At 35.8% G+C, this 19,356-nt stretch overlaps 1 protein-coding gene across 2 annotated transcripts in view; it reads left to right on the top strand.

Annotated features, from left to right (window-relative positions):
• The window catches only part of LRRC28 (leucine rich repeat containing 28), a 170,785-nt gene extending 151,895 nt beyond the window's left edge, over nucleotides 1-18,890 (top strand). For both annotated transcript variants that reach the window (XM_043984884.1, XM_043984885.1), the window contains 3 exons: nucleotides 4,569-4,744; nucleotides 6,546-6,705; nucleotides 18,561-18,890. In XM_043984884.1, coding sequence (XP_043840819.1) covers nucleotides 4,569-4,744; nucleotides 6,546-6,705; nucleotides 18,561-18,633 — 409 coding nt within the window. In that variant the 3' untranslated portion in view covers nucleotides 18,634-18,890. The remainder of the gene's footprint in view (nucleotides 1-4,568; nucleotides 4,745-6,545; nucleotides 6,706-18,560) is intronic.
• The last annotated feature ends 466 nt before the right edge of the window (nucleotides 18,891-19,356 follow it).

A 19,356-nucleotide genomic window follows, 5' to 3' on the forward strand; every position in this document is an offset into this window, starting at 1 on the left:
GCAAGGGTTGAGAAACAAGAGAGGAGAGAAACTGGAAACCCATATTGTAAATAGCCTTTGTTTGTTTGTTTGTTTTGTTTTGTTTTGTTTTTTCAGGGCAATGAGGGTTAAGTGACTTGCCCAGGGTCACACAGCTAGGAGGCTGGATTTGAACTCAGGTCCTCCTGAATCCAAGGCCAGAGCTTTATCCACTGTGCCACCTAGTTGACCCCGTAAATAGCCTTCTTAAGGAATTTTGCTAAGAAGGGGAAGAGCCACAGCTCAGAACACAGCCAATGGTGATAGTTGGATTAAATAAATTTATTTTTTCAGGGATTGAGAAGACATGGGCATGTTGGTTGGTAGCAAAGAAGGAGCCAGAAGATAGGGAGAGACTGAAGATTAGAGATAGATTAGGGATAATGCAAGAGTAACCTGATGGAGAAGATAGGAAGAAATGGGATCAGTGTAAATGTAGACTGGTTTGCCTTGACAAAAAAAAAAAAAAAAGAAAAGGAAAGGAAAGAAAAGACATTTTTTTTTCACATGAGACAGAGGTGAAGGAAATAGGAGAGGGGGAAGGCATCTGAGTGATGTGAAATGAGAAGGAAGGGGAAAGAGGGAGGACTCAGTGAATGGCCTCAATTTTCTCAATGAAACACGAGGCAAAATTCTTAGTTGAAAGTTTGGGGTGCAGTGGAGGAGAAGGAGCCATGGGAGGATTGGGGGAAAGAATGAGAAGTTTGAAAAAGGTGAGGTCTTCAGCCAAGGGAATGGGTCTAATCACACAGCTTCAGCACTAATTCAGAAAGCTCATTGCTTCTCACCTGGACTATTACAATAACCTCTAATTGGTCTCCTTGCCTGAAGTCTTTCACCATTCCAATTTAGCCTCTACTCAGCTGCCAAACTAATTTTTATAAAGCACAAATCTTCCTCCTCTCCCCGACGCAGTACTCTCTAGTGGTTTCCTAAACTCTCCAGGATCAAATATAAAATCCTCTATTGTTAATTTCAAGTTCTTCATAATCTGAACTTTTCCTACCTTTTCAGTCTCCTTATATACTTTATTGTTTACATACCAGTGATGTAGGCACACTAGCTTACTTGCTTTTCCTGGCACATGACACTCCCTCTCCCTTTTCCATGCCTTTTTCCTGGCTGTCCCACATTCTGGGAATGTTCTTCCTCATTTCAACCACCTAGTTTCCCTGGTTTTCTTCAAGATTTAGCTCAAAGCTCACCTTCTGAAGGAAGCCATTCCCAGTGCCCTCAGCTGCTAAAACTTTCCCCTTTCAGTTTACCTTGTATCTACTTTCTATGTCTATTTTATGTATCTATTGTTTTTCATATTTTCTCCCCCATTAGAATGAAAGCTTGACACGAGGGATGGTTTTTGCTTCTCCGGCTGTTAACGCACTGCTGCTTCTCATGTATTAAGTGTTCAATAAATGCTTGCTGCTCAACTGATTCTAACAAACTGATGGGAAGAGATTGGGCTGACCGGACTGCTTTTTTTTTTCTCTCCTTTTTTTTTTTTTTTTAGTGAGGCAATTGGGGTTAAGTGACTTGCCCAGGGTCACACAGCTAGTAAGTGTTAATTGTCTGAGGCCGGATTTGAACTCAGGTACTCCTGACTCCAGGGCCAGTGCTCTATCCACTGCGCCACCTAGCTGCCCCTGACTGGACTGCTTTTAAGAAATTGCAAAGCTCCTTTAACTGGTCCCAAGCTTCCCTTGAAATAAAAATTACATCTTTTCAATACCAACATTGCTATATGGTAGTGAGATCTGGAATACAGCTACCTCCAAAGAAATTATATAGGAACTCTAAAGAACAGGAGTAAAAGGTGTTAGGAAGGAGATATTTGCTTGGAAGACAAGATTGGCTGTTTAAATGGTGAGAACAAAAAATGATGGGTGAAGAGCTGGTGTACCACTTGATGCCCTTGTTACATCAAGAGAAAATAATAATGACCTGCAATGTGTTGGGTGGATTCCCTGTGGCAAGTTTTTGATAGACTATGAATGAGACCCACAGGACAGGCAGCCATGGATAGGTCACATTCTGCATCATTAGAAAATCAGTGAGATCACCTTCCTCCTAATACTGTAAGGATTAAATGAGAGAATATATGTAAGGTGTTTTGTAAACCTTAAAGCAGTATATAAATGTTAACTTTTATTCAAAAATACAGACACCAGTTTAGGTTGAAGGTTTGACTTTCATATTCAGATATAGATATACTCTTCTTTTGAATAGAGATTAGCATAAGAAATAGTAAAATATATCTTCAACAACTGTAATATAATATAAAAGTATTTGTCATTTTTATTGTTGTCACCAACATAGGTACTGCTAATACTACTATAGTTTCTTTCTTGTACCCATTATTGAAGAAAATGCTAACTTTTCATTAGAAATTAGTGAAAATAAAGATTTTTTTCTGTCTAAATTTACAGACCCCCTGAAATCTATCCATACCCCCTTTGGGGCTCCATGGAATTCAAGTTAAGAATGTTTGGTCTGTCTAGAAAACTCTAAAGATTCAACTAAAAAGCAATTGAAACAATAGTTTCAACCAAGTTGCAGGATAAAAAAACAACAACAACACATAAATTATCAGCATTTCTACCAGCCCACTCTTCCTATCAGTTTGTTAGAATATTACCAAATTTATATTAACAACAAAATCCAGCAGTAATAGAGAAATCAAAATAGCAACAGAATGTATAAAATATTTGAGTGTCTACCAAGACACATAGAATATGAATATTACTACAAAACACTTGTAGCAAAAATACAAACCTAAAGAATTGGCTAAATATAGATTGCTCATGTTAGGTCATACCAATATACTTCTTCCCTATGTGAATTTCCCTCCAGCCTAATTGGTCTTCCTAGTGCCTGGCACATAGTGGGTATTTAATAATGCTTGTTGATAATTTGATTGATTGCTTCCAATAGGCAATGTCTTATCTATTCTACCAGATTATAAACGTGAGTCCAGGGACCAAATATTATACATCTTTGGTTTTTCGTGGGTTTTTTTTGGGGGGGGGGGGGCTGGGGAGTGAGGGTTAAGTGACTTGCCCAGGGTCACACAGCTAGTTAGTGTCAAATGTCTGAGGCTGGATTTGAACTCAGGTCCTCCTGAATCCAGGGCCAGTGCTTATCCACTGCACCACCTAGCTGCCCCCCATACATCTTTGTTTAAAGCATAATATCTTTCACATAGTAAGCATGCAAATATTTGTCAAATGAAATGAGTGGCAAAGGGAAACACTACTTAATAGTAAGGACGACTTCTCTAGTCTGTCAAATTTTCTCTATAGAAAATGATAGATCTTTAGAGCTGGATGGTACTTTAAAAATTGTCTGGTGCAACTTCCTCATGAAGAACTAAAATCCAGAGTCTTAAAAAAAGTTGTCTGAGGTTCCACCCTAGTAGGTTCAAAACTGGGCCTGGGGCCCAGGTCTTCTGATTAGCAATCTAATATGTTCTTTCTTCCATTGCCTACTTCTAGCTAAGGGAAGATTTTATCTAATTTTGTGTTCTGTAGAGAGCCAAGATATTATTAGCACATATTATTTGCCTGAAGAAAAAGAACATGAAAATGTAAATGAAAACAACACTAAAAGACATCTGAACTCAGATTGCATGCAATGACCAATCTTGGTCCTGGAGAATAAATGATGAAACCCTTCCCACTTCTCAATATACAAATAGGGGACTGCAGATATATAATCAAGCACATGCCGTCAGATTTAGCTGCTGTGTTATTCACTGCTTTTTGTTGTTACAAGGGAATGTTCTAGAAGACCCAAGGCATATCAGGAAAAAACTCATAGTAATAACAAAAGATATCAACAGAACTTTGAAAAATAAAAAAGGATGTGGTATTTTGTCCACTTTAATAATCCTAGACAAATGGCAACAATAATCAAATTGGACACTAACTTTCCAATTAAAGAACACTAACCTACTGTTCCCCTTGACTAAGTTAGGGGCAAGTACTAAGGGATAGAAATTGTTTTTATTTATTTGTGCCAGTGATTATATTTTCTAAAGGATTTATAGAAAGCCAGTGGAGATATCCAGTGCTATTAAGACTCACTTTACTTTGTAAATCCAGTTTTTCCTGAGGTGATTCATAGTAAGCCAAGATACTGAAGTCATGCTTTCATTCATTTTTACTCCTCCCTTTTTTCTTTTTCATCAAAAGGGAATAATTATTTCGGTTGGGGAGCAGTGTACTAAAAGGAAGAAAACTGAATGAATAAAGCAATATATCCAGGTCTTCTTAAGCTTAGTTGTCCAAAACATAATCTAATATTTGCACAACTTTTGTTGGAAATGTCCAGACATCTTATGGAATTGGTATTTATTTAGCCAAGCATTACCTGCTGAATTTATATTTCTGTTTTCAGGTTTTTTTATTAAGAAAATCAGGTTAGCATCTGATCATTTTGAAAAATTATCCACTAAAAGCAAATCTCATTAATTTAAAATATTTTTGTTTATTGCATTTTCTTGACATTTTAAAAATGAATGGTAACAGCTTTGTGAATGTCTTGTTTCTCTGCAGCTGTGGCTCTCCCATTCAGTTTTCAGAGGTGAAGCTGCTTTCATTCTCATCAGGGCAATTAACTGTTTTCCTCCCAGCGGAGGTTAAGTCTATAGGGACAGAAACAGACCATGTCCTGCCTCTGCAAGAATTAGCCATGAGAAGTTTGTATAACAGCTACTACAAGCTAATAAAAGGTATATTGGATTTTTTTTTAAATTTCCTTCCATGAAGGGGAAGTTTTTGTTTCAATTTCAATTTTAATACATAATGTGGAAAAGACTGTAAGTCTTCTGATGATCTTTTCAACCCTAATTGCAGACACAGATAGAAATCCTGTAAATGTCATCTTCATTTACAAAAGACAATAATAAGAAGTAGAAACTTGACTGGTTTCAATGAAAAATAAATTGGAAACATTTGTATTTAGTCCATATGAAAAGATTTGGGCTTTTCACTGACAAGTGGAGAAAGAACAATTTTCAGTTGGAAAAGTAATTGAAAAGAGCATATCCTAAAGGCAAAATTGAATGCTTCTTCCAACAGTGCTTACTCCTAGCTTTGCAGCCTGCTCATAAGTGGCAATTTTAGTATTCATAAAGAAAAAGAAATATTAAGAGCCGTTGGCTGTTTCAGAACAGCATGACAACTGAGATGTTTTTAGTTCTGCCCCAATTGAAAATCATTGTTGAAAATTGGCCCATGACTTTTCTAGTTCTAAAGCATGCACATGAGGTACTCGTGTTCAAATTCAACTGAAGGCATCTATGCTTTGGAAAATATTTGGCATTGTGTGGATTTTCCCGTATTTGTGGGAATGGTATACAAGATTTCTTTCAGAAGACAATAGGTAACATTAATGGGGAAAAAGTAGTTCAAAAGCCATGCCTTTAAAAGCACTGACTTTTGCTTTTGTTACATAAAAAAGGGCCTGACACACACAATTCATAGTTCATCATCCAATATAATACAGGTCAAAATTGTTTTTAAAACCTATACAGATTTAATTATGATGAAATTACAGTTTGTTAAATGATTCTTGTTGAATATTTATCCATAGAGAAAATGTAAAAAGACTTCTAGGTAATTAGTGTTGGTTTTGAAGACAAATTCAAATGTATTTTAGGTTTTATTTGATAATAGTGATCCATTAAAAATTTTCATTTTTGTAAAAATTGATCAGTCTTAAGCTACATCTTAAAAAAATCCATTTCATAAAACTCAAATCAACATTACAATGACCATCTTTAATTAGTGACAACTTTTGAGAGAATTTGAGGATAGGCTAGTTGACTAAAATTTTTCTTTATTCTATATTCCCAGCTTTCCTTTTAAAAATAAATATAATACAGGCTCATTTTAAAACTAATATTAGGGGGCAGCTAGATGGCGCAGTGGTTAAAGCACCGGCCCTGAATTCAGGAGTACCTGAGTTCAAATCTGGCCTCAGACACTTGACACTTACTAGCTGTGTGACCCTGGGCAAATCACTTAACCCCCGTTGCCTGCAAAAAAAACAAAAACAAAAACAAAACAAAAACAAAACAAACAAAAAAACCCCTAATATTAAACATACAGTAGCCTTAGTTAACTTGATAAATCATTGTTCAATACCAGTCATTTTTCTTCTTTTTTTTCTGTTTTAGAAATCTTCAAAACCTTCCCCTTCTGAATTCATGTCTAGAAATCCTTCTATTTATTTTTATAACTTTTTATCTTTATTATTCTTTATTCTGTCCATAAGTATTGTTTCTGGTTATTCTTAGAAGTGTGATTTGTGTTTTACTCTTTCTGTTAAAAATATAGAAATTACTTTCACTTCCAAATAATGTCAATTTTTTACTTGACAAAATATCAGTAGCAGAAAACAAAAAGGGTAAACATGGTACCTTTAATGAACTTGAACTTATTTGGTAATTAAGAAAAGTATCATTTTTTAAAAAATGATTTTTATTAAAATTGTTCTTTTATTTATATGGATTTTTTCTTATCTTCCAGATTTGAACTTCCTGTCTCCAATATCATTACCCAAAAGTCTCCTGGAGCTGCTACACTGCCCTCTGGGACATTGTCACCGTTGTAGTGAGCCAATGTTTACTATTGTCTACCCAAAGCTCTTTCCCCTGAGAGAAACACCAATGGCGGGGCTGCACCAGGGGTAATTACACTGAAAAGTACACTGAGATTTTAGCCTTAAACAGAAGTCAAATGCAAGGAAAAACTTACGTAGCATAAAATGTTCTTTGAATTATCATCCTTAAAAGTCCACAGGTTTTCTGAGGTGCATCTTAAGTGAAATATGGACATTTTTAATATTAGCTAAGTAGTGCTGTTTATTAGCTCATTTTTCTGTAATGTACTGAAATTTTTCAGCATGTTGATATTTAAGCTTGATTATTCTTTATGTTTCTTCTTACTCATCTTTCATGTTCATAATAGCCTCTAGGCAGTCAGGGATGCCAAGAAAGAAAAAATAAGTTATATAAGATAGCTAACCCAGCCCTTTGGGGTAGTAGATATTACTAACCAATGAACATGTGGCTCATCAGATTATCTACACCCTGGAACTGGTCTTGGGGGGAGCTGTGTTAGTTTTTTGTTTTCCATTTTACCTCTTCAGCCCTTCCTTAGGCACCTTGAAATTTGATGTGTATTTACTTTTTTAAAAATGCACAGAGATTTAAAAAAATACTTTAAGAATAACATGATAATTTAAATGTGAAAAATGTTTAATTACATGTAAAAATGTTTAATCTCATTTTAAAAATTTTTGAGTTCCAAATTCTCTCTCTCTCTCCCTCCCTTCCCTGCTCCCTGAGATGGCAAGCACTGTTAGATATAGATTATACATATTCAGTCATGATAGGACAATTTTTTTAACTTTCATTAATATGATACCTTTAGCTTATATATTTTATGGATTTAGGGAATTACCTTTATAATGTTTAATTAATTACCTACTTCCATATTTCTAGATAACTTGTTTACTTTTTTTCCTTTCAGAACTTTTTATGATCATTTTAATGTTATTCAGATATTCATAAGGATCAATGCTCTCATTGATAAGAATACTCATTTCATATATACATGTTGCTGCCCAGCCATATATTTCCTGGTTGTTCCTGCAGTTAACTTAGGCTGTGTTTTTAGGCACAACATATAAATGTAATTGAAAATTGCTTTATTAAGGAAGTCTCCACATATATAACCTATATCTGATTGCTTACTACCTCAGGGATGGAACAGGGGAGGGAGGGAAGGAGGGAAAGAATTTGGAACTCACAGCTTTAAATAAAAATGTTTATTATTTTTTTTTAAAAGGAAGTCTCATGTAACTGTCTACAGATATCACCACATAAGGTTTTTTTGTGTTTATATTTAGCTAAAAGTGCATATCCATTTATACCTTCCTTATCTTCAATGCAAGTATTTGTCAAATATATACTTTCTAAAATGAAATATAAGGGGATCACATTATATTCATAATTAATTTACATAACTATATATACATGGAAAAAAGAGAGAGAAATAAATCATATGGGCGACTCAATCCATAAATCAGTGAGCATTTATTAAGCATCGGCTGTGTGTCAGGTAGTATTCTGGGCACCGAGGATACAAAGACAGAAGTCAAACAGGCCTTGCCCCTGCTGGGGAGACCACAGCTCCATAAATATGTATATTTAGACAAAATATATAAAAGATCGTTTGAGGGGAGTCACCAGCATCTGGGAAGATCAGGTAAGGAGTCAAGATGAGGAGGGGCTACATTCCAGACATGGGATGGAGGCACAAAGACAAGAGAGAGTTGTGTATTTGGAACAGAAACGTCACTTTAACTAGACCATGGAGAATAGGAAGAAGAGTAATTTGTAATCAAGTTGGAGGCAGGTTGTGAAGGGTTTTATTGCCAAAATAGAGGAGTTTGCATTTGATCCTAAAGGAAATTGGGAGCTTTGGGAAGGTTTTGAGCAGAAAAATTTTGTTTTAGGATTAATGCCTTGGCAGTGGTGTCCTGCATGGATGGGAGGGGCAGAGAAGAGACGGGAGGAGGCCACTGAAATAGATGTGGTGAGAAGTGATGAGGGCCTGAACTAGGCTGGTTTCTGTGTTAGGGGAGAGGAGCTCCAGTTACCCTGGAGGTAAAATTGACAAGACTTGGCAACAAATTGAATATGTGAGGTGAGGGAGAACTAGGAGTTAAAGATGACTTTAAGGTTGAGTGTCTGGGTGACTGGAAAGCTGGTAGTGCTCTGAACAAAAATAGAGATGTTTGAAGGAGGGGAAGCTATGGAGAGCAGGGGCCTGGGCAAGTATGAGTTCTTTTGTGGACATGGGCAGTTTGAGATGCTTATAGAATATCTTGCTCAAAATGGCCAATTGGGAAGAAGGAAACAAGCATTCATTAAGCGCCTACTATGTGTCAGGTACAGTGCTAAGTGTTTTATAGATGTTATTTCATTTGATCCTCACAATAGTCCTGGGAGGGAGGTCCTATTATTATAATACTCATTTTACAGTTTAGGGAACTGAGGCAGACAGAGGTTATATGACTTGCCCAGCATCACATTGCTAGGTGTGTTTTTGAAGTTGGTGAGGAGACCTGGAATAAAAGAGGAGAGAATGGGGGATGATTTGGAAGAAGAGAGCTTATGAAGAGGGCTGCTTCACAAGTAGTTTATATTTTCCCAGTAAAGCATGAAGGAAATGTCACCATATTTGAGAAGCTGCTGAATGTATGTGTGTCTCAGATTAAGTTTGATCTGGCAAACATCATTCTGCCTTCTAGCTTCCCAAGTAGTCGTCCCCCTTTCCCACCCCCATAAATACCTCTCCACCTCATCAGAGGGAGGTGAAAGAAGGGGGTAAACATTACAGAAGAGAGGCGATAACAGTAGGTGGGCACTGGCAGCCTCAATTTTCAGTCCATCCCATAGGGCCAATCCTTACCCAATGTAACATGCTTCTAATATGCTAGAAGATATTGGAGATCTGCTATGGGGAATAGGTCATTTTAACCATACAGAATTTTCACCTCTCCTTGTGATTTTAGTGCCAATCCCCAATATAAGATAACATTTCAATGTATACTATGCATAATTCGCCCTTTTCATAATGACTATAATCATTAATTATCATGCTATACTATGATATCTTTATCAGGGACTGTATGGTCTCCAGGGTCCTTTCTCATATTAAAAGCCCTGTGAACTATGGGGGCATTCTAAAGTTGGTTTTCCCAACCAAAATTTAGTCACAGTGTATTATGTTTTTTAATTCTTAGGACTACTCTTCCTGTCTCTGCCCAAGTATCTCTCGTCATTTTTACTTGGTGTCAGTGTGCTTCCTTTTAGGAATTCGTCCCTGTTCCTTCCTAATTTGCTACATAATCTGCCGTGGCCAGGGAAGGCACATGACCAGGTTTGATAAAACTGTGTATAAAGTACTGTGACTAGCTCCTGGTGAGGGCCAGAAGTGGTCTACCAAAAGCAAAATGTATGAATGATAAGACATCTCTCTCTCTCCAAATCAGAGTCCTATTTAATGTCTTTCAGGTTTGGGGCCATATTTTTGATTGGTAAGGTTTCTGGATAAGGAACTTCCAAATAAGAGAGATACCAGGTGTAAGCATTTTTTAAATTAAGCATTGATCAGAAAATATTTGTAATATTTTCCATAGATACTAGTAATATGCCTCTTCATTAAAAAATGTTCTATGTTTTGTTTTTTAAAAGATACAACCCAAGTTAATAAGAAGAACAATTAGGTAATATGTGAATGGTATTTATTATCCTTCTACTTTCAAGATTATCTTTTTAAGGTCTTGCCTTTATCAGAGGGGTTAGCCCTTTAGAGCTATGGTGATCCTGATTTACTTATGTGAAATAGGAATTATGAAATGCAAACAGACATTCATTTAAATATAATCAAGGTAGCCCAGGAGAAGCTAGATAGAAAAAAACATTTGGTACCTATTTTTTTAAAAATAGATTTTCCAAAGTACTTTGCCCATAGTAATCATTTTTTTAATAGAGAGAGACTTCCAGTATGAAATCACATTTGTGTTCCCTATGAGGGAAGAATTAAGGAAGAACCTAACATTCTTTCATTCTGCAAAGGCCAACCACATTTACATTTACATCTGTCTACTAAGGTGAAAAATACATTCTCCAAAAAGCTGTAAGCAATTGGATCCTTGAAGGTCAGGTGTAGTCTTTTGTAACCTACAAATATAGATTTAATAGTAGTAATCCAGCAAAAATTAACATTTGCTACATAGCACTTAAAACGGTGTGACATTTCAATGAATTCGACCGGCATTGCCCATTTTGTAGCAGAGAAGGTATAGATGCCAAGGTGCAAAGTAACTTGCCTAAGGCCACATGATGAGTTAATGGCTGGGATAGGGTTTAAAATGGAGAGTTTGTGGCTTCCATCTCAGTCCACTAGGCCATGTTTCTTCCCATGTTGCCATGGAGATTGTAATAAAAGAATTCACTACAGTTTCTATCATGGTCATTTAGAGTACTTTCTTTTGTAATTAAAAACCAAATGCTTGTCTTTAAATCTCCAGTGTATTACTGCTGAAAATAAAATCAATTGTGTTCTTATGTCATATGCTATAAAAGGTTTTGATAATATTCATTTTTAAAATCACTACCACTTGTGTTCCTTGTCATAGATTAATATATTGGATCACCCTATATCTAAATAAATATAGAAAGTTGGCCATGTAAGGCTCCCCCTCCAAAAAAAAGGGACATTATTCCAAAATACCAAATTCTAGAAAATTGTTTGACTCTGAACTAAATTTAACACAAAGAGTTGTGATGCAAAATGAAACAACAATAATGTACATAAATACTTGTCACTATCTTAGCTGACCAAATATCATTTAACGTCCACAGCAGAGAATAACAATTAGCCAATTAACTATTTTAGACTCCATTCCCAAAACCAATGTTCATTTGTTTCTAAAGAAAGAACTTCTACTTTGATGCTACCAAATGAAAGTGTATTTAGTATTTTATGTGTTTTAATTGTACAGGATGGGCCAAAAGTCACAAAGGGGTCCAATGTTTTAATAACTTTTTGAAAAAAAAGTTTTTCTTTTCTTTTTTTTTCAATTTATGAGATTTTATTTTTCATACATAATGTAAATTTGTTTCCTACATATACTGCATATGATGCTATTGTATTGTATTGCAAATTCCATCTTTTTTTTTTTTTTTTTTGTGGGGCAATGAGGGTTAAGTAACTTGCCCAGGGTCACATAGCTAGTAAGTGTCAAAGTGTCTGAGGTCTGATTTGGACTCAGGTCCTCCTGAATCCAGGGCCAGTGCTTTATCCACTGCACCACCCAGCTGCCCCTGTATTGTAAATTAAAAGCAAAAAATAAAGGAGTTACTAAATGATCGTGACTTTTGGCTCACCCTGTACAAGTCATATTTCACAATAGGAACCTAAGTTAAGTAAGTCCTTTTGTATGCTTGCACTTCTGAGGAAGGCAAATAGCTTTAAATAGGTAACCTTAAGACTAGGCATATATGGCCCAAATTTTGTACCCATTTATCTGGTTTTGATTTAGCCATATCATCAACTTCCATGTGTCTACAAATATAAATATAAACACTTAAAATGCCCAAAATGATAGTGAAATGGGCTGATTTGTTTAATTAAGGTTTATGTGCCATGAAACAGTCCAGTACAATGATGTTCTTGTAAATTCATAAAGACTTATCTCTAGAACTTTGTTGTCATGTGTACACAGTGGTGCTGCTTACTTATTTTTAGGGACAAAAAGAATTTTAGAAATAGAGAATTTTATAAGCCATACATCTTCAGATGGATCAGTTATGACATCAAAAGTGAGAGAACTCATTAAAAATACAAACAAAAGTCACTAATAATTTTATCTAAATGGTATAACATAGAAAGACAAAATATTTTCCCCAAACCAAATAGAGGTGGAAAAATATACAAAGTGTTTTTAAACAGAACACTTGATGTTTTATTTTACCCATACTTATTTTTCCAGATACATTACTTTTTATGTCCAGCGAATGAATTTACCCATCAATACATACTTGAGAAAGCATATATGTATCATTTGCCATTAAGTCTCAAATTCTCTTAAATCATTTATATCATTTTGTCTGTAATGTAAATTTGACCTTTCAAGAGATTATTGCTTTTAAAAAAGGAAATTATTACCTGAGTTTGGCATATTAGCCACATATTTGTTTGGCAGTTTGGCAGCTAATTAAGCCAATTAAATCATATAAATGTTCTTTCTTTGCTTGTTTGAATATATGGAAGTATATATGTACATGAACCAGGAATGACTCCTTTTTTGTTTTTAATTACTCAGGGTTTGCAAATACCCACATTTCTTATTTTCATGAAATCTATTCTGTGCCAATCCCATTCACTTAATAATAGTTCTAAAAATATTGTTCTCATCTTTTTAATGGAATTGAAATGCTTTTGCCCCCTCTGCCCTGCCACTGTGTTAGGATAGTCACTTAGTCTAATCCAACTAATTTTGCCATATATTCTTCATACTACTTTTTGCTGCCCTGTATTCTTTACCACAAAACTTATTTTTTAACATAAAATGGTTTCTGTCACATGTCACCCACCTATTCCATTCTTATGGAATCATCCAGGGCTTTACCAACAAAACTATTCTTTTCACCAATTAAACAGTTGATGCCCTTGTAGCAGTATGTATTGTTATAAGATCAAGAGTAACAAAATAATCTGAAGGTCCTACTTGAAAGAAAATCTATAAGGTTAGGGGGCTTATTAGTACAAAAATGGAATCCTAAAAACAATCAACTGAAAGGGAGGATTATCCTGTGAACACTGAGCTTTCAGTGAGTGAAAATCCTATTTCTTTATGGATTTGGATTCTTTTGCTTAGAGACTCTCTTTTTTGAAAAATCAAGGGTAGAGGTGTGAAATGTATCCCTTCTGTGAAATGATTTACAATTTGCATAATTATCTTAGAAGAAAGAAAAGGAGGTTTAGCCAGCTGAATCCCAAAAATATAGTTGGCATTTCAGACCAACTTGTTTAAGACTTATTTTATTCACATATGATTTGATATAAACTTATAAATTAATCCTAGAACAGCAAATGTGGGGGCTCTTACCCATGATTAATAACTTAATGTAGAATCATTCTTAAGTGGTGATAGCCTATACAAGTTTATGTAATAATACCAAAAGTCTGTTTAACTTATTACTGGTTAAAAACATTGCGAATAGCAATGTTAAAAGAAGAAAAATAGAATTCATTCCATTTGTTTCACTCAAGAAGATGTATAATCTTTCCAAAGATACTTTGCTGAATCTCGTGCTGAGTCTCTGCAGTAGATACTTTTCTGATTATAAGCAGTGTGAGTTTATGAAATAAAAACAAGTTCCACAGCCTAAATTTGGTCAGAAGCCAGAAAATCTACATAAATGTTATTTTAGAAATGGCTTTCTTAGGAAAGCTGTGTGACTTGTAAAGAAAGCAGTGTTCAACTTGTTCTTCATTAGAGATTCTATCAGATTTTCAGTTTACGCAGACTGTGTATAGATTATAAATCCTTTTTCAAATTGGTCATATTGTTGAAATTTAAAATATCATAAAGCTTTAATATTTCCTACACAAAATGTGAGGTTACTAATTGTCTTTCCTCTGTTATAAAGTTTAGTTAAAGTATTATCTAAGCCTATAATTTTAGTTAAATTTTCTTGTGAGAAAGCTTGCTTGTATTTATTATAATGACATTTTTGAAGTATGCAATAAAACTCAGCCTCAATTAATTTGAATTTTTCTACTCAAGTAAAAAAGATGAGAAATCAAGGTATTATCAGGAATTTATCCAAAAAGAAAACTCCCAAGTATTTTCTGTATTTCTTAGCTTCTGTTCATATTAATCACAGTTTCTTCTATCTAAATTACTGGATGGGGGCAGCTAGGTGATGCAGTGGATAGAGCATCGGCCCTGGATTCAGGAGGACCTGAGTTCAAATCCGGCCTCAGACACTGACACTTACTAGCTGTGTGACCCTGGGCAAGTCACTTAACCCCCATTGTCCTGCAAAAACCAAAAACAAACAAACAAAAAATTAATTAATTAATTAATTAATGTATGTATGTATGTATGTATGTATGTATGTATGTATAATAGCTGCTGTTAGTTCATTTTTCTACCCTATGAAATAAGCCACAATAAACATAATTTCATCTTTATTAGTGGAGGATCCAAGTTTTCATTGATAACTTAAAGTTATGGGAGTAAATGAGAATACTAGAGAAGAGAATATAGATAGAAAAGAGAAGAGGGCCAAGAATGAAGTCTTAGAGAAGGATGACAGAAAAGGAGGAGAACCATGAGAATAAACAGTTAACAAGGACAAGGCAAGAAAAAATATTGAGAGGAAATGGTCAGCCATGTCAAATGCTCTTGATTAGTCCAAGCTGAGCAGAACTTTTAAAAGGCCATTTTATTTGGGAAGAGAAGAAGGTGATAGCATTTATTAAGCCCCTGTGTTCCCAGCACTGTGCTAAATGTGCTACAAATAGTACCTAATTTGATCCTTACAAAAACACTATGCGGTAGATGCTATTTAGATCCCCATTTTGCAGTTGAGGACACTGAGGCAGACAGGTTAGGTGATTTGCCCAGCATCATCCCACTAGGACAAGTAGGAGACAAGAATTGAATTGAACTCCAGTCTTCCTGACTCCGGGCCCAGCGCTCTAATCTACTGCTTTACCATTTGGCGATTAAAATGTTACCATTGACCTCAGAGGGAGAAATTTCAATAGAATGATTGGGGTGGAAGACAGATTACAAAGATTAAAGAGTGAGTGGATGAAAAGAAAGGAGGGTAACAATGTTAATCAAGGTTAAGGTGTGTGTGTTTTCTTTTAGGATAGGACATAACTTTTATACTTAACTAACAAAAGAACACTCTCTTTCAGGACCCTACTATAACCCATTCTTATTTTAGACACAGGTCTAATAAGCTTAATTATCTTGTTTTCTAGCCAGCAGAAGATTAGAGAATAGTAGGCTTTAGCAGTGGAAGGATCTTAAAGACCTCTAGTCCAGCAAATTGAGGCCTGTGGGCCAAATCAAGCCCACTGCCCGTTTGTATATGACTGTCAAGCCAAGAATGGTTATTTAGCGTTTGGCCTGAATAAAGACAGGCAATGGACCAGATTTGGCCTGTGGGCTATAGTTTGCCTACTCCTACTTTAGTCGATCAAATCATTGTACAGAAACTGAAGCCCAGTATTTACAATTATTGTTATGTACCTCCTAGGTTCAAGGCACAGTGTACGGTGCTCAGTATGCAAAAACAAAATATTCACTTGTCTCTGCCCTCAAGAAACTTGTATTCTGCTATATAAGTACACAATTTAAAAAGATAAATATATTAATGAGATAATAATGGAGCCAAGAGCAATCCAGATAAAGGGTGAATGGAATGTGTGAAGCAATAAAGGATACTTTTAGTTCAGAGGATCAGGGAAAGCAACCCAAAGGAAAGAACTCCCTCATTCATATTTTAAAATGTGCCCTTATAATCTTAGGCTGCATTAGTAGAAGTAAAGTATCCAGTTCCAGCTAGGTAATAGACTCAGCTGTTCTCTGCACTAGTCAGAACCTGATAGAAGTGTTTTCAGTTAGTCAACAAGTGTTTGTGAAGCACTTACAGTGGGTCAAGTACTATGCTTTGCACTGTGAATACAAAGAAAGGCAAAAACAAAGCCCCGGACTTCAGGGAGCTCACATTCTAATAGAGGAGACCACGTGCCAATTTTATACATACAAGATCTGGAGAGTGACAATGAAAAGTAATCTCAGAGAGTGGATACTAGCAAGTAGGGAGGAAGGATTGTGAAAAGCCTCTTATAGAAGGTTGGATTTAAGCTGTGGTAAAGTAAGCCAGATGGGAGGGGTGAGGAGAGGAGGTGTTCCAGGCTTGGGGGACAGCCAATCAAGAGTCATGGAGTTGGGAGATGGAGGGCTGTGTGAGAGGAACAACAAGAAGGTCTTCATCACTGGAGAATGGAGCACATGGAGGAGAATAAAGGGTAAGAAGATTGAAAAGGCAGGAAGGGACCAGGTCGAGAAGGGCTGTACAAGTCAAACAGAGGATTTGATGCTTAATCTTGGAGGTAATGGGGAGCCACTGGAGTGTATTAAATAAGTAGTGACCTGGTCAGACCTGTATTTTAGGAAGATCATTTTGGCAACTAAATGGACGATGGACTGGAATTGGAAGAGACTTGAAGCAGGGAAACCAACCAACAGGCTGGTGAAGTAGTGATGATGTCTTCATAAGGGTGCTGGTTGTGTGTTATATGCAAGAGATATTGTTAAGGTATAAATGAAAAGACAACAATAGATGGGGTATATGGGATAAGTGTGAGTGAGTCCTCAAGGATGACACTACAGGTAAGCCTGGGTGACTGAGAGGATGATGGTATGTAGGCAGGAATAAGGAAGTTAGGAAGATTGGGGTCGGGGAGGAGGATAATTATTTCTCTTTTTGACATGTTGAGTTTGAGATGTCTGATAGACAGTTGGCTGATACAAGGTTCTGTGCTCCAGTTGAACAGGATGTTGACAAACTTGAGGACAACCAGGATAAGTTTTTCCTGGAAAACATATCATATGAGAAACAGATGACAAAATTGGAAATGTTTATACTGTTTACACTGGAAGAAAAAAAACAAGGGAACATCATAGCTGTCTTCAGATGTTTGAAGGACCATCATGTGGAAGAGAGAACAGACTTAATTGGTAGCTCTAGAAAGTAGAACTAGTACCAATGGATGGAAGAGAGACAGATTTTTGACTCACTATAAGAAAAAACTTTCCAACATTTAGAACTGTCCAACAATGGAATTTCCAAAGGATTTCTGCAGTTCATCCAAATTTTAATTACAGAATACAATTATACATTAATAATTACAGAAACAAGTTCATCATCACTGAGAGCATTCAAGCAGAAACTGGATTCCCCTCTGTCTCAAATGTTGCAAAAGAAAGTCATTCCTTGTATGGAAAGTTGGGTCAGATTATTTGTTAGGTCCCTCCCTGCTATCTGTGATTCATTCCTTCTCAATATTGTGGGACCTCTAAAGTTGATGAAAAATATCAAACATTATAAAGTTAATTAAAAAACACTTTTATTTGAACATAACTTAGAAAATACCTGTCTTCTTAATTCAATTCAACAAGCATTTATTAAGCACATATCCTCTGTGCAAGGCACTTTGGTAGGCTTTGGTCCTATAAAGACAAAACAAAAATCATCTCCTGCCTTCTAATTTGAAGTGAGAGATAGCCCTAACATCTAAAGATGTTCTAAACACTCAACCTATTAATTTTTTTAAATGTTAGTAACTATATTAGTAACTAAATTGATTTCCTTTGTAATCCTAGGTATCTTATTTTATACATTTACAAACATTATTCTGAGAAGGGGTTCATAGGCTTCACCAGACTGCCAAAGGGGGACAACAAAAGGTTAAGAACCCCTGATCTAGAAAAATAAGGTTGAGTCTGGAAGGAAACTAAGAATTCAAAGGAGTGGGGGAGGGGGGAGAAAGTGGGGTGGCTACAGAGGAGTTAAAATGCTACATTATACATACTAGCCTAGATGTTTATGTTTTCTATTGGATCACGAAATGACATTATTTCTGTCATGTGATAAATCCTTCAATTCTTTTAAAGGGAAGTTAGAATATACCATAGAGAATGACCATCTCTGAACTGTTAACTCAGAAAGAGTGGACTTCATCAAAAAATGACTAACAACAACAAAAAAAGATGCCATAACTAATTGCTGTTGCTTTAATAGAAAAAAATGCATTTACTTTCTTTAAATTGCCTCACCTTATATTTTAACAATGAACAAAAGTTTGTAATATGAGAAAACTAATTTACTTTATCTTCAACTAACACTTTTTTCTCTTTCCTTTTTTTTTTTCTTCCAGGAGGACAACTGTGAGTTTTGTAGCTTACTGCTGCTCCACCCAGTGTCTGCAGACTTTTGACCTACTGAGTTGATAAACACTTAAAACTGCTCAGGAGTGGGGCCAGCTTAACGCTGTATTAGACTGCATATCCCATTGGATCCTGGAATACTGTTTGTGTGCCAAAGCAGCAGAAGTGCCCAGTCAGGAACACTAATAGGCACTTAAATCTTGCCCTATCAAATTTGGATGAACTGCAGAAATCCTTTGGAAATGTAATGATCAAGCTTTAGAGATAGAATGCATTCACCCCTCCCCCACGTTGGAATATAATCCAAAAAATTTTAAGGAGCTTTGGTCTCCAGCGTTTTTCTTTTTATGTGAGTGTGTCTCATATGTAAGCTATTTAGTTTGATGCGTCTCCCTGAATCTAATTTAAAGCAAGTTCTAGTTCCCTGAAGAACTGCAATGTGATAATATAATGAAATTAACTTTTAAACACACATACTTCCAATGATAAGGTTGATCTCTTCTCTCTGTTTCCCCAGAAGAAAACTGCCACGAGTTCCTCAAATGAAACTTCGTCAGTGTCCCCTGGCTCTTCCTTACCACATTGTAAAGAACCTCTCTGCCTCATTAGGAAATGGTGAAAGCCTATACAGATAGCCTGCTTCTCAGGCTAGGCTGCTTGGGAAGCTCACCAGGGAACGATCTTTTAACTTGTAGAAAGTCATGACTTTGTTTTTAATTGTTCAAGTTTATTAATAGGAGCCTTAAGTTTGCCTTTTTGTGTGGTGGAAGTTCTTTGTAGAGAAGA

Source organism: Dromiciops gliroides, chromosome 2 (genome assembly GCF_019393635.1).
Source record: "Dromiciops gliroides isolate mDroGli1 chromosome 2, mDroGli1.pri, whole genome shotgun sequence".
NCBI lineage: Eukaryota > Metazoa > Chordata > Mammalia > Microbiotheria > Microbiotheriidae > Dromiciops > Dromiciops gliroides.